Source organism: Temnothorax longispinosus, chromosome 7 (assembly GCF_030848805.1).
Source record: "Temnothorax longispinosus isolate EJ_2023e chromosome 7, Tlon_JGU_v1, whole genome shotgun sequence".
Taxonomy (NCBI): domain Eukaryota; kingdom Metazoa; phylum Arthropoda; class Insecta; order Hymenoptera; family Formicidae; genus Temnothorax; species Temnothorax longispinosus.
Genome location: NC_092364.1, coordinates 3,896,396 through 3,912,685, shown reverse-complemented (window position 1 = coordinate 3,912,685; position 16,290 = coordinate 3,896,396). Strand labels below are relative to the sequence as shown.

The window sequence follows — 16,290 nt, the reverse complement described above, 5'->3', positions numbered from 1 at the left end:
CACCAAGGTCGATGCAAATAATTTTGATGATGAAAAATCGCGAGATTTATTAAGCGCGAAAGGATCTATAGAAACAATTTCATAGAAAATTAGTTCGCGCCATTTACTTTTGCACGCTTTCGATACGTCTCGCATTATCGCCTCGCGACGCGTACATGTGGATTGCATTGCCTTATTCGACTGTGCAGCAGTGAGCACGATTGTGAACGCGATTCGCGCTGTGTCGGAGAAGGCTTCGATTAGTAATTCGCCACTGCGAGCACGCGCTATCAATTTAATCGGTCACAGCATTGGCACCGATCGGTGGAGACGCGGACAGGTCCGTCGTTCCGACGTTGTCGTCTTCGCGACGAGTTCATTGTCGCCAATCGCGAAAAGCGAGCGAGCTCCAAGTTAAACCGCTCGCAAAGAGAAACTGTTTTATTGAGGAATACGTGCCTCGTATTCGTTACACAGTAAGTTTCTAACGTCGTAATAGAAAATGGTGATGTAATTAGTTCAAATTGGATTAATACTTACAGATTCAAATCGAGTATTCGAGATCTTTGGCTAAGCTTTCTGATGTAATAAATTCGTGAAAAAGATATGGGTTATCTATATGATCATTTGTGCTTTTTCTTTGCATAGCTTTTAATGAATACTAATTTTTTTATTATAATATGTTGTATTATAACGTAAAAATCACAACGTCGCATTGTTCACAGTTTTAATCATGTCACAACATGTCAAATACGGTTAATGATTGATAATTTTTATTGCTAAATAGTTTCTTAATAAAAGATTACAGTACATATAAAAAGAAAGCAAACTAAAGTTTTTAAATTTATGCGTGGTGGACCATTTCTTATTTATTTTTATAATGTATTCGTGTATTTATTTATGAATTAAATATTAAATGCTTGAAAATTTTTAAAGTAATATCTTATTTTTAAAGTAATGTATTATATTCATACTCTTGCATGATTTTATTTTGTAAGTAATATTTTTTTTATTATTTACTTTTTTATTCTTTAAATTTACGTCCGTACTCGTGTATGCAGTTTAATATCTTTATCTAACATTGATTTTAATTTCTTCAAAGTAACTTGAAAAAATTAAATATATACATTACAGTTTTAGACAATTAACAGAACATAAGTTAAGCAATAAATTTGTTTTGCGATATAGAAATAATGCATCTTAGTTCGGTGTGCGTATTAATTTCTTATCGGCGTGTGTTTTAATTTTATGCTGTCATAGCAAGCGCATTGTACTATGATAAAGTGCAGACATAAAAATTCGAGAGAATAACATCACACTGAAAATATAGATAGATTTTTATGCACGATCAATGATAACAGAATTATAACAGTGTGGCGTGAAATTTAAAAAAACATTTAAATTCTGCACATTGTATAATAGAAAAAAGAAATATGTTTACCTTTTGCCGAATCCAATTTTCACGAATAAAAATTCAGATAGTTTGAGATCTACAATTAAAATATAATTCAAAACATTTCTCTAGATGGCTAATAGGAGATATGCAGCTTTCGATTACTCTGAAGGCTGCATTACAGAAAGTAAAAGAACCGTGTCATTCGAACGTCGATATAACGCTGCAAATTTCCGAATTCCATTTCGGATAAACTGGGCTATAATATTGACCGTAACAGTATCAATATCGGTCTGTCAATTCGTAGAATCTGTTGCTGAACGACAAGTGTCGGTAAGCATAAATAAAATCTCGAATAAGTTCTATCTATGTGTACACATATTTGCGTATTCTTCTACACTACATTGCAAGAAGACAAGATAAAAAAGGAGACAAAAATAACATTTACTTTTCTTTGCATCTGCCTTTCCGCTTGATAGAGTTCGCATGGAAAGCATTATGATCAACTTTGTTCGGAGCGTACCGCGCGAAGATCGATGGCGCCCGGTCGCACTTTACAAAGCGTTGCCGAAGATCCGGCACTCACGCCGCAGGACGTTTTATCACGTTTGGAGGCCGCTGCAGTTTTGCGTGATAATCTGGTGACGACGTTGGGCCGCGTACTTCTACTTTGTCTCAAGGACAATGTGAGAATACCCTTGGAGCAGATTCACGATGCCGTACGAAATCATCGAGTCGCGGTCTATGAGTTCCTCCCCGTCCTGCCGGCACTGAGAAACAAATTACCGTATCAACAACTGTACAAGCTCCTGCAAATGCTGGAGAGGGTCGACAACCGCTTCGTTTCCGAATACGCGTCGCTCTGCCTAAACGCCTTTTCCAACGTCAGCGACGCCCTGGAGCAGGTGCCGCTCGCCGATATGTTGCTCGACGTAGACCAGGAAGTGATCGAATCGATCTCGAGCGACAGGCGAAGAGCCGGCGTGGTGCCTCCATCCCTGACGAAAGACATTGACTTTCTGTTACAAGCGGCTCGCAATGACAATCAGATTCTCAATCTGCGTACAGCGTCCGCGATACTGTTAAATTATCCGGCGTTTGATCTGACAGATGCGGAAGTCCCCAATGCCATTAGATTTGTCGCGCAACGACTGAAGGAGCGATCGGGTTCGGAAGACGCTCTGGTACAGTATATGGGACCGAATCTGGAGAACGCGACAAATTTTCTGAAAACCGTCCTCGAAAGACTGGAGGTGGACGAGCTGTCGTCCGAGACAATTAGGGAGGCGGCCTCATTACTGCTTCAGAATTTCAACGTGGAACCTTATCCGCCCACTCTCGATTGGAGGGATAACTTGAAGAAGCTCTCGATAGCGACGAACGATTATTACCCAGTTAACGTCGCCGCTGTAGCTCAATATCTTCTGGATCATCTCGATGATTCGTATCTTCAAGATCTCGATATTGATTTCTATGAAACGGGCGATCGCGCTCTCTTCCAAGTTTTGTCGCGTCTCCGTAGAAAATCACATCTGCAACATTTGAGGAAACCTTTGTCCTTGCTGATACCTTTCGTCTCGCAGAAACTGGTGAACGATGCCAGTTACGACTACGCGGCGCCAGTTAGCTTCTACGAAGTGAATGACTACTTGGATTCCTTCGATACGCCGTGCCTGCAGCAGAATATCAGCGACGCGATGACAGTGTTACGTCCCCATTTATCAGAGGATCTACCATGGACCTATGCCTTCGGAGACAGACAAGCGAGCGATGATCCTTGGGAATTAATCTTGACGTCGCTGATCCATTTGAGAAACGTCCCGCTGAACACGCCGCGAGCAAAAATTATGGATAATTTTATTTACAAAGGTCGCGTCAATGGTCTAACCCTTAGACGAGGACTGCTCTATGATTCCGGCATCATCTTTCAGAGAGACGATTCGACGAACGTGGAGATTGATTTCTTCTCTCTGCTGATGCAAATACCAAACGCCTTCAAGAGCGAGGAGTTTGCTCCCATGCTGAATTTTATGTCCAAGCCGAACGTTCTCGACACTCTCAGCTTTGAGTTCAACAAATTTGAACACGAAACACCGAGGAACTTATTATTAGCCGTGCTGAAAAGAGCGCTGACACTTCCTCCCGTGAAATCCGATGAGTCTTTAGCCAAGGCTCTTCAAGATGCTCACAATTATCTTGAGGAGCCGCTGCTGATCAATTTATATACCTCAGAAGATCTGCAATTGTTACTAAACTATTTACCGTACATTAATAGCGATCCACGATATCTGCCCTTAAAGATACTCTTTAAAAACCAGAGATTATTTATGTATTTATCATCTACTTTCAGTCTGACCGATGCGCACACACCGATAGAAACACTCTTGTTTATATTGGAGACCGTGAGCTTGAAAACCACGCAACCAAAGCTCTCCGAGGCGCTGAGCTTTGCTGTCAATAATATCAACGGGCCACCGTTGCCGATTAAAACTTTTGATCGCTCAGATTTTGTTTACTTGGTTCAGCAACTGTTGTGGCGTAACAGAACGCTGCAGAACAAGATTCTCAACTCGTCCGCGTACATGAACGTCGGTGACTGGAACGTCTCCATCAGCGGAACGCCGGAAAATGTTCTCGCCAGAACCTTGAGCTATCCCATTAATTATATCTCATCGGACGCGAATCTAGCTGATCTCACGAGGCGGGCGTTAGACATCCTGGAAAAGGAGATTCTAATTAACACCGAGATCCTGAAAAGACAGACAGTGGAAGCAATGTTGGAGTATCTGCCGAGCGACACATACGTGAAGCCCGTGAGTCTGTTGCTGAAAGCAAATCTGATGAAGCTCGTGCCAAAATTGAATCTTGCAACTTTGGAAGAAGCTACCGCGCGCGATGCTTTGATAATGCTTCTGAAAAACTTGACGGAATCTCGCATAATACGCGCGGAGAAATTGCTGCTGAGACGTGTCAGAGCGGCGTTGAGTTCCTTGGACAATGCGAACGGAGGCGATCGCCAAACACCAATTTTCGCTTACTTGATCCAATCGTTACAGGATCCAAGTAATATCATTTACCAGCCGCTCCTGCTGGAAATAAGCAAGTTGCAGAACCCAACTATTTCGCCCGATGAACGACAAGCTTGGTTGCAAAGTTATCTTCAGCAGATCATCGACGAGAACGAGTCAGAGGACCTGACGAAGGCCGCATCGATGATGCTCGAGGAGATTGCGTATGACGAGAGTCAGGATGAGACATCGCGCCCTAGTAGACAGCGAATTGGTACAGCTGTATCGCTTTTGCCTATGGATCCCCTTATCGAGCCGCTGAAAAAACTACTGACACCGGATTGGGCGTACAGCATTTTGCCGGAAAAACTCAGAAACTCGGATTTGTTGGAAAAGGAGGAACTTCTACTAGCGATTCTGCACTACGCGAAACAACGGGCAGACGTCGCCAGCAGCCTTCCTTTAATGAGAGCTATTTCCAAAGTCGAGGCAAGCTTGAAAGGATGGAGCACGAATATCGAATCGCTAAGGAGTACCGTTGGCGAAATGAAGGCTGCCGTTTACGATCCTGTTAGAAGACTTCTCACTCCTGCCGGATTAAATAAAATGAAAGTCACCGTTCCTTCTGGTAGATCGGCTAAAATATCGCTGGTAGGATTATTACATCGTTTATTATCACATCCTGTGATCAAAAAGAACGATGACGTTTTAAAACTAGTGGACGCCGTTAGACAGGACGTGTTCAGCTTCGGGGTGGATGTGGACTTATTGACTGTACTTGATAACGTGGGAATCCCTTATATCAATGAGCTCGCTCCCATCAGATTGTTCTTGCATAGAAAGGATGTCAACGAGAAATTCGGACCGACCGTCTTCGCAGTTGACGATCCGAAAAAGCGTTATCGCACGTTACTGCATATTCTCCAGAGGCAACAACAAAGCAACGGCACGCAATTTTTTGACGCGCTCTCGACGCTGAAAAATATTCAATCTAACGAGAAAGAAGCCACGGGTACTCTGATTTCGGATCTCGAAGACATAGTGAATGCCATTCCACATCGCGACAGACAAAAGTTCAAACCCATCGAGCATTTATTCAACGCTGATACGTTGTCCCGTTTAACGGACGATGATGAGATCGTCAAATCAAACACCCCGTTAGTTACTTTATTGTCCAAAATGGAGAACTTGCCAGAAGTCAGCAGTAATTATACGGTAGCGAATGAGTTAAACAAACTAGAGTCAGATATCGGACGTGATTTGAATTATCCAATTGTCACTGGTTATCAACTCAGACCACTGTTATTGGAACTTGGACATGTTCAGCAAATAAACGTGGATTATCTGAAATCTATCTTAAATCCCGAAGTACTGAGCTATTTGAATCCGGAGGAACTCTTTGATACCAATGACAATATCGAGATACTTAAAAATATCGTCGACTATTTATTGCTTGAAGGACCAACGTTTGTCGATCATACCATGCAGAAACATTTGAAATCGTTCAAGCGCGTTCTGGAATTGACAGTAGGGACCAGCAAGCTCTCGAGGAGAGATTTGACTGAGGAAAACTGGGACAAGATGCTAAGCTTAATACCGCACAAGAAAGACTTTGTACCCATCAAGATCTTCTTGCAGACCGGAGAAATCTTCAAATATATCAAGGACAAGGACACGGATTGGAAAATGTTTTCCACTCCGGCCAAGAAATTACTTCATCTACTGTCACTGATGGACAATAACGAGATTGAGAACGAGAATGTTAACAGGTCGGCGAATAAGTTGCGGCACTATCTTGAGAAACGTTACAACTTCATTACCGAGCAAGACGTTAAGGACATGCAGCGTACTTTAGCGAGTCTCAAACTCAAATATGATTTAGTGCCTCTCAAGATATTCCTGAATCACGATAATATGATCAAGTATCTATCGCCGGACTTCAAGTACACCAGTTACAGGACGTCGATCGATGCCTTCACCGCTGTGCTGGATAATCTGCTACAGATACGCAGCTTGAAACGAAAGGTGACGCTTTACAAAACCATGACGTTCGTGAGACAGGCTTTGCGCGAGCGCGTCTCGCCGGGAAGGCGATCGTTCGACAAGACTCCCGTTCACAAGCAATTGTCCACCAAGGATCTCGAATTTGTCAGCCTGTTAAATACGTCCCTGCCGAAACTGCATGAATTTTTCAAGCCCGAGAAATTAGTGAGTTTACTGCCGAAATCATTTACCTTCGACAATCAACCGACATTCAAGATGAAAATGCTACATTTGTTACGACAGCTGTTGAAATTCGATACGGACGTTCATTCGGAATTGGAGGAATTTCTCCAAGAAGTGGAGACTTATCCGGACGTTCCAGATATCACGAAGGACGACCTCGTGCCACTCCTGAATATACTTCCCGTCGAGGGACTACCTTACGTGGGGCTCGTTAAAAAATACTTGAAGCCTTCCACGTTGATCAAGTTGTTACCCGGAAATTTCAATATAAAGCAAGAGTCTAATGATAGATTGGCGTTGCGCGATGTTTTATCGTTATTGAGCGTCACTCTTGGCTCTTCGAAGGGCGATAAATTGACAATAGCCCTCGACGTACTCATAAACGAATTGATGAAATCAAACTCGGAAGTAATACCGAATGAACCAATAGTCGATAGCGACGATATAAGATCTGTCATAAAAGAGATTCCGTTTCAGCAGTACAAGCAAATCGAGCAACTCAAGACTCAGATGATGACTAGGAGAGTCGTTTCGTCTTTACCCATGAATTTCCAACTGACCGAATACAAGACGATGAAACTGCGGGTGTTAGCGGTCTTGGACGAATTATCAAGAAGCAAGGAGTTTAATTCTTCACTATATTCGATCAATTTCGCCAAAAGAATCGTCAGCAAGATGCCGGATATGCCTGTGGTGAACGACACGGAGATCGCGAGGCTGTTGCTGCCGTTGCCGTTGAATGTCTTCAACGAGAAGTTACTTATACAGAACTGTAAACTCGCGATCTTGATGCCATACCTGCCGATTTATTTCAATCTCAGCAGTATAGAGTCGCGGAAGATGAAGATCGAGAATATCCTGCGCTACTGCAAGCAGGCCAATCCCACGGACATGAGTACGATGCAGGCGTTGACCAACGCCGAGACTTTGCTGAAAACATCACCCGATATCGACGTTACCCGGGATCACGTGGAGGCTTTGATACGAGCGATACCGTGCGCCCATTTCACCACGATAAAGCCCTTGCTGCGATTCCTGTCGAAGACGGACGTCGCGTCGCTTCTTCCCTGGGATCTCGATCTATATCGACCGTCGCGTACTTTCAAGCAACGTATTTTCGATCTGTTGACCGCCCTGCGAAACGTCAAGGTACTGCAAACTGACGAGATGTTCGCCGCCCTCGATTCCTTAGTGATGAACGCGAAGTCTTTACCGGAACAAATAAACATACCGCAGGAACGCATAACGATATTACTTCAGTCGCCCGTCGTGGCTTCTCCGCCGTGTTCGTACTATCGGGATTTCGTGTTAAAGTCGGAAAATCTGATCCAGATACTGCCACCGAATTTCCACTTGCAAGTCGACTACCTGTCAGCAACGATTACCAGCCATAGCGAATGGGAGAGAATTATGCGCTTCTCCGCGCTATTTTCGCGCGATGTGATAGACAGACCCATGAAAGACGCGTTTGAAGCTTGCAAAAATGACATATACAAATATGAAAAGCAACAGTTCTCTAATTACCTGTCTCAGGGTTTACGTTCCAACACGTCAGAGCAGCTGGTGGCGCTACAACTGTTCGCGCAAGGTCACGCGAAAGACATGACCGTGCTCATCGAGGACGTTTTTCGCGCTTTTCCTTATGGATCTACATTCGCTATGATGCGCGTGATGATGAGAGAATTCATTCGTAGACCGGAGTTAGTCAAAAGCAAATCGTTGGCCAGCGACATGGAAGTGTTTCTGCATGACTATCTCATGGTTATGTTTAAAATGTGGAATATGCAATCGAACAGTGAAATGTATTATGAAACACCATCGCCTTACGAGATCAATCTAGCTATCGGTGAAATTCCGAGTGATCACAAATACGACGATCTCAGGCTTCTGATGCGATGTCCAGATATACAGACGCCGATGGAAAAGGCAATGCATTCGGAAGATACGCCGAAGCAATTGCTCCTGCAAATGCTGGAACTGGCCGAGGAGGGAGATATCGACGACGCGATACGACAGAGCATTAAGAGTTTTAAGCCAGATCTCGTGAATGATATTCACGCGGAAGAAGTGGAGTACGTGCTGAAACAAATGCCGGACTACAGATATCACGCGAGAAAAATAGACGGCCTTCGAAAATATCTCGCGTCGTGGGGACTCGCGCACGTTCTCGGACAGAATTTTTCTAACGAATTTCCCACTTATAAAGAGAGGCTGTTTGCGATGAATGATAAAATGTTGACTAACACGATCAATCGACCAACCGAGTATTCACCCGAGTACCGCGCAGCGTCAGACTATCTGAATCGTACTCTGCACAACAAGATTAAGATCGAGCATACAATACCGACGACGATAGACGATATCAATGTGCAGTCGCTCTTCTTCGCGCTACCGAAGACGAGAGACGAGAGGATCACCAACGGTATCATCAAGTTCTTCTCCATTCCTAATTTGTTGCGTAAACTGAAGTTACCGAGAGACCCGTTTGAGTACGTCACCAAGGGTCGACTTTTACAGGCTATCATGGATTTGGGCCAGGAACTGAAAAGCGTGCAGCAGGATCCCGCGCAACAGGAGGCACTGGAGTACTTCAGAGATAAAATAATCACCGTCGGTCCTGGGGCGCAGCCAATCGAATTGAAGAAGTATGCGGACGACGCCAACGTGGACGTTGACATGTACGGCGTGATGCGGGCTATCGATTACACGAAGATAAACAAGACCGACGCGGTAAATGTGGCGATGTTCTTCGAGAGTAAGTACGACAACCTGGTGCACGCCGTGGGTTTCGATCACATGGTCTACGCGACAAGGGGCTCGTATTTGAAGGCATTGTTCGAACATCTCGTCAACGTTTCTCAAGTGCCCGATGACGTGAAGCAGCAAATAACGTCGTTAATACCAGCGATAAGACTGGACGGTCCGGGAGAAGAAAGCGTCGATCTGAACGCCGACATTGTTTACGAGGAAAGGATGCCAAGTAGAAGAATGTTTGGAGAATTTACGGATACCAAATCTCAATCTCTCAAATCGGACCCTCGTTTAGGTACAGAAATATCGCATACTTTCCAGGAGAACAAAGAGTCGCTGAACGCTGCCGTCGATAACATGCTCGAGACTATATCGTCATCCGAAGAAGAATACCTCGACCGTGTTAGCGGACAGTCTAACGTCTACGAGGGCAAAACTCGCATTGTCATCAACGCGCCTCAGCATCTCCACGATAGCGCTCAACGAAACTTGAAGCAACCGCAAATGCAAGGCGCGAGTAGCTTAACAGAAGTACTAGCGACAAATCGCACGAAGAAAAAGAAGAAAAACGATCGGTCAACGAAAAAATCGTTGCGCAACGATATCGCCGTCCCTTCTAATGAAGTCCGTGTCAAATACCAGATAGCAAAAAAGGCGGGACGTACTAAATCGAAAAATAACTTAAGCCGGCAAACGCAATCGAGCAGTTCTGACTACCTTAACGACGAAGGCGATAACAGCTCGCCTATATTTGTGGAACAGACGGTTGAATCTCTTCCGGCATCGTCACAGAAATTACTGTCCGAAAAGCTGCCGAAAAAATCACATAACTCCCACCGAACGCGTCACAAATCGAAGACTCAACGACCTCTCACTCAACCGGACACCAGTATTGATATCGAGTACGATGATTCCGACGGAAATGCCCCAATTGCTAGAACGTTACACGATATGTCGCAGAACGAAAAAAGTTTGTTTCTTACTGAGGAATTAATGTCAGAGCAGGTGAAACTCGGCAGAATGTCGAAGACTGTGAAGAAAGATCTCAATAATAAATATATATACGAAAAGAAAAAGAGGAACATAAAAAGTGGCTCGAGGTAAATTAAATTTTGTGAGACATCGATGCTTTATATCAATTACATGTTACAAAAAATCACTCAAACGTCAATTATTAATAAATGTATGTTAAAAGAATGTGATGATTGCTTGTTAAAAGTAAAGAGAGAAGCTTAGTTTTATTGATCATATTTGAAAGTAAATAAAGTGTGCCAGAGAGAGAATATTTTTTTAAACAAGTTTTGTTTCGATTCTATGAATAATTCTAGGCTCTACATTTTGTTTCGATTTTGCACTCATATTCTTTTCAATTTAAATACAATTATCCACATCTATTTATAAATTATGTTATTTGTATTGTCAATTATTATAAATATGTGATAATATGTTGTAGATATTGTAATTATGTGATATAATGTTATATATTATATTATACTACATTATATCATAAATATGGTTTTTGAAGTAGAAGGATAGATTCTAACTATTTTATAAATTATAGACAATGATTGCCACATTCGTGGAAGCCGATGATTGTTTTGCGAATAATCAATGGTCAAATGTAAATTACATAGAATTGTCTAATCTAGATAAGATACTCGTTTAATCAATCAAAGTAATCAAGTATTAATAATCTTCGATCGTGAGCTTGTTTTCAGTTTTTAAAAACTAGATCTAGATTAAATACAGCAATCATACTTAAACATCCGCGTTACTCGCAAATTACCAATTGATCGCCACTCGACTAGCCACGAATTAAAGCGAAAGAGGAATTGCAGACTTTTGAGACATATTACTTGAAATTAAAATATTATATTACTGACAATTATAAATTTCAATCTAATATTTATGACGAAATAACGAAACGAATCATTTCGTTCATTTCGAAAAATTTTCGAATTCTGACAACTCTTAATTTCAAAGTAACACGCATGCGAATTTCAGTATTGTTCGTCGAAAGGCAGGAACATAGATATCGCCGGCGATGCGCGCATATAGGGGCGCGTTCTTTGTGGCGAGCAAAAGACAGAGAGGATGAGAGAGACACACTCTCCGTTTATGCGCGCGACATGGAGCAGCATGGAAGGAGGTACGTGACACAGACGTCACATTAGATTTGGAGGCTAGACGTGTACCAAGCACAAACGTATCTCGCGGCAATCTCGTACACCCCCCGCATACCCTCTCCGCTTACCCTTTCTTCCTTTCGCCCGGAGCAAGCACTTTGCTTTTCGGCGGCGCGCGGCTGCGGCTTCAGATACTGCGGAAGATAATCTCGATCTACGCCAAACAGCGTGAGCGACTATGCTCGGATAATATAGATAGCATTCAGCCTGTTCCTCTCGCATCTCACCCGTCCGCGTAACCCTTTCTCTCTCTCTCTCTCTCTCTCTCTCGGTCTCTCTTTCCCTCTTGCTCCCGCGTGCTCTGTCACTCCTTTCTCTCTCTCTCTCTCTCTCTCTGTCTGTTTAAAGGCGACTGAATTCAATAATGCGCCCGTGTATACGAAGCCTGAATGAGGGCATTGTTGGTCCCTCGAACCAGTATACTCTTTCTCTCTCTCTCTCCCTCTCTCCCTCCCTCCCTCCTTCTTGCTGCTTCCCGCGCTCAATCTGTTTATCTCTCCATCTGAGTTCCTGTCCCCCTTCATCTCCGTAAGGTGAACCAGAGATATACATGGACCGTCCCCGGGAGTCTGCGTGTCGCGTTCCGCGAGTGATTCTTTCTCGATTCTTGATCGGCGATACATTGTATCGAGAGGATAACAAGAGGATGAAGAAGATAATCTGGATAGCTTCCTTAATTTTTGTTATTTTTGTTTTTACGGGTTTTTTTCTTCTTAACAAAACGTTTCCTATAAATCCTATTTCTCGGATTAAGGTAAAAAAAGGTTTGCGCTCTGTCCGCGATTGCTTCCTTACTTTGTTGTTGCTATCATAATATTTCTACAGGCCTCTAACAATTAACTGACTTGTCTTCAATCTTTAACACTTAGCTCGTTAATTTAACATGTTATTAACGTCTTGTAATGATACGTTTCTCCCATCCCCGGCTAAAATTGCTTAGTTTAACGCCTTTAAGACTTAAAATCTTTAATCTCATATTTTCTTCATACGCAGTAATGTTAAACAATTATGTACCTCTCGAGAACAAAATCTGATAGAACAGCGAAACAGCTTTGAGCGGACGGGCGATCATGGTTTTCCTCCTCCTCCCCGTGCCTCACGTTGATCACGAAATTGCCTAAAGCGTTGCAATAAGCCATAAAGATACCGTAGCGGATACCAACGCGCGGTATATACGTGAACCCTTCCTTATAAAGATATGTGTATCCTGCATCGAGAATAATTATATAGACGCGCACGGTCCGTAAACCAGCAGATTCGTACCGTAGATGCACCCTCGATGCACTCCGTCTTCTCGTTTTCTTCCATCTTATCACGTCCCGCGCGCGCAACTCGCACGTTTATTGACGTCTCAACGATGCGCGCATATTTTTCTCCTCGTCAGGAAAGCGTGATCGCGCCCGCGCGCGCCGAATGCGAATTAAGTTCTCTTTCTCAATCATTTTGCAATGGACATTTTATATATCGATAAAAAATATCCTGAAATTCTCGAGTCACCGTTACAGTTATACTTGATTAGAATCGTATCGAGTAGAGAGAATATATAGATATCGAATATATAGATTGAAATAAATGCACTTCCTTGTACATTACCATTCTTGTTCGATAAAAGAGACTGATAAAATGTGCTAAAATTGACATCGTTCGAAAATTTGTAAGTTTGCTATATTGGCATCAGCATATTGATTGTTATACATTAAGCAGCTCCCGACGCCGCGCCGCCGATTCCTGCAGGTGACAATATCGAATGTAGACGCGCGTACAGACGATCGCAGTGATATCTGCCGCGCAGGTGCATCAGGTGCGAGACATCTGAGGCGTTTAACAGCTGATGTCTCGCCGGGCTTATCGACATCGCGTCTGATCGAATTTAAATTCGATAACGACGCGACGATTTTCTGCCTTCTATTGATATCAAGCGAAAAATTGAAGAGAAAAGCCGCCGACATCCGCCAAAAATTGTGGATGAGTAACGCGACTTGTTTCCGTACGCGAGAAGCATCTTCCTTTTGCGAGAAACTTCGTCGCAATCCGTTATTAAAGACGATTATATTATTAAAAAATATATATTAAGGTAAACTGAAGTCAACATAATTGTATAATTACGCTAATTAGGCGACCTGCCTATTTCCATGAGAAACGCTCGTAAATTCTGAGTACGCCATAAATTACCGGTTTCTTCAAGAAGCCGATATAATTCTGCTGATACATATATTGAATAATAATTACATTAGGTAACGCATCGCATGCACATGCGCGATATAGCGTGCGGAATGTTGTCGCGGTTCGTAAAAAATCGCAAAAATCGAGGAGAGAATCCGTGGACTAAAAATCGTGCTCAGATTCAATTACTCGATATGCATGCGGTGTAATTTACGTCTGGGCATCGGGAAACTGAAGGAAAGTTCAAGTGGGTTGTCGAAGACAGCACTGTTTACAGGGCTTAACACGGCCGGGCATTGTCCGCAACAATAGTTTCGCATTACGAGCTTCTCATTATATTGGTGCAACTCTTTTTGTTCAGCTACGGATTATGGTTGGTCTAGCGCAGCGGGTAGTCTCACCTGGAAATCCCGAAGGCTTTACGGTCTGGAGTGGTCGATGGAGGTAGGCTTAAAAGAATTTGGTTTCGGGTGCGGAAAAATATAGTCACCCACTTCACGTCGACAATACCTGAGACAATGTACCGTTCTAGTTTAGGGACATTCTTCGGATTTTGCAGCGATGCGACAGAGAAATCGCGTTGACCCTCCGAGGATTTCGTGATCTTATACGAGATAAGTAGTATCGTATGGCGCCATAGAAGCATTTTACAATTTTTGGTATCTCTTTTCCGTATATCGTCACAGATATGTATTTTACTGCGGGAGGAAAGAAATGTTTTACTAATGCCTATGCATCAGTAAATATATACACGTGAATCTTTATTACATATAACGAAACTAAAATCCATCTCTTCGCAACGGAAAATCTGTTTTTTAATAATTAAAAATAGATCTAGAATAATGACAATATCTCGTTGACACAAAGTTATAAAAGGGATTCTTGGATAAAGTTTTTTTTAGGAAATAATAAATATTATATATCTATATATCTATAAACGACCCTTTGTGCCTCTGTTAGGCTAATACCAAAAACAATATATCTAATCTACTCTATGTGGGGCACCTAAAAGTGTCTAGATTTATCGCGAACGATCGTAAAATCCTAACAAGATCCTGTATACAACCCCAGATAACATCGCTACGTAGGGCAATGACCTTTAACCGGCGGAATCGACGAAACCAAGTTTTTCGTCAGTCAAAAGGAAAATTCGTGGAATACAGTATGTTTCCTAAAACATGTAACTTTCGATACAGATTTGTAAAAATTTAAATCTGCGATATATTGACAATATCGAACGGACGAGAAAATTAAAATTGAAATTCGCGACGCGAGTATGATATACCCGTTCCTAGACACAATGCTTATTAAGAGTTCCATAGTTACTGCCGATCAAGCGTTCCTCACACTCTGAGAAATCCTTCATTCTTCTCGAGAGACTAAGCGTGGTAGAGAGCGTAATCGAGCATGCAGACCGTAATCGGCACACATTTAATGGAGACATCGGTTATCCGTGTCTATTCTCTTTGTGCTTCCAATTACCACTTCCCGGGAGTATAGTCACGTACGCAATACTTGGCACGCGAGTCTGGACCACCATTCTCTCCGTTGCCCTGTGAGTTCTACGAGACAAAATTGAGAAAGCTATATACAAGAAAGCAAAAAGAGATGGAGAGAGAGAGAGAGAGAAAGAGAGAGAGAGAGAAAGAAGAGGGGAGGAGAGGAAAACGCGAAATTGGAAAAAGAGGGCGAAAGAAAATTGGCTTCTCTCAGCTTGGTATCCCCCCTATCCGCTATGATACGTGCGCGCCGGCCGAAAAAAACACGAGGAGAAACAAAAATATAGACAGGAGTGGGTTCGTTTAATTTTGCGGTTTAATTATTTTTTAAATTAAAGCCAGCGCGCGCGCGCGTACCCAACACACGTACATGGCGGCGTATGCAGAGTTCCGCGTACGATCCATGTTTTATATTCCTTCCAGAGATACGCCAGGACGCTCGCTCTAGGAGTCGCGATGGTGTGCGAGGGGGTTGGCCGAGAAGCAAGGGGTTCGTGAATCGGGTAGGAAACCGCGACGCGCGGGGAATGTTTTGAATGTGAAATACCGTCTCCAGCAAGGGTGGCGGCAAGCCGGCGGAGGCTTGCAGGAAGAGAGAAGAGGAAGAGGGCAGGGGTGGCTGATTGTGTGCTCGTTCGTTCACCGGCTCGCGCGCGCTACCAAACGCGGGGGATGGTAACCGCGAGGGAGGAGAAAAAAAAAGAAAGAGAGAGAGCTGAATAAAAATGTAAAACGCGACTCGCCTCGGGCTTTCTCCGGGCGTATGTGAAGATGCGGTCCGTATGTGTGGTTGTGCGGAATACGAGTGACCCTCGTACGTTCGCGTATATACATAGGGTTCGCGCGCGCCTCGCCGCGCCGCCACCACTTACACGTGTATAGATGTACATCGGGGGTTTTTCCCGAGGTTTTCATATATTTCTGGACCTGTCCCGCTTCGCGGATCTCACCCGGCGTTTTCTATTGGCGGTCCCGCAGTTATTAAACCGTTTCATTGGACACGGAGTTTACCTGTTACGCGAGGAAACGCAACGGGATAAGGATATCAGTGCCGGTGGATCTCTCTTCGTGGACTAAAAAAAAGT

At 43.3% G+C, this 16,290-nt stretch overlaps 1 protein-coding gene across 1 annotated transcript; it reads left to right on the top strand.

Annotated features, from left to right (window-relative positions):
- Positions 1 to 1,504: 1,504 nt before the first annotated feature.
- Positions 1,505 to 10,461, top strand: LOC139816311 (uncharacterized). Its single transcript, XM_071783724.1, has 2 exons — positions 1,505 to 1,705; positions 1,852 to 10,461. The coding sequence occupies exons 1-2, from the start codon at positions 1,505 to 1,507 to the stop codon at positions 10,459 to 10,461; spliced, it is 8,811 nt and encodes a 2,936-aa protein (XP_071639825.1).
- Positions 10,462 to 16,290: the final 5,829 nt, after the last annotated feature.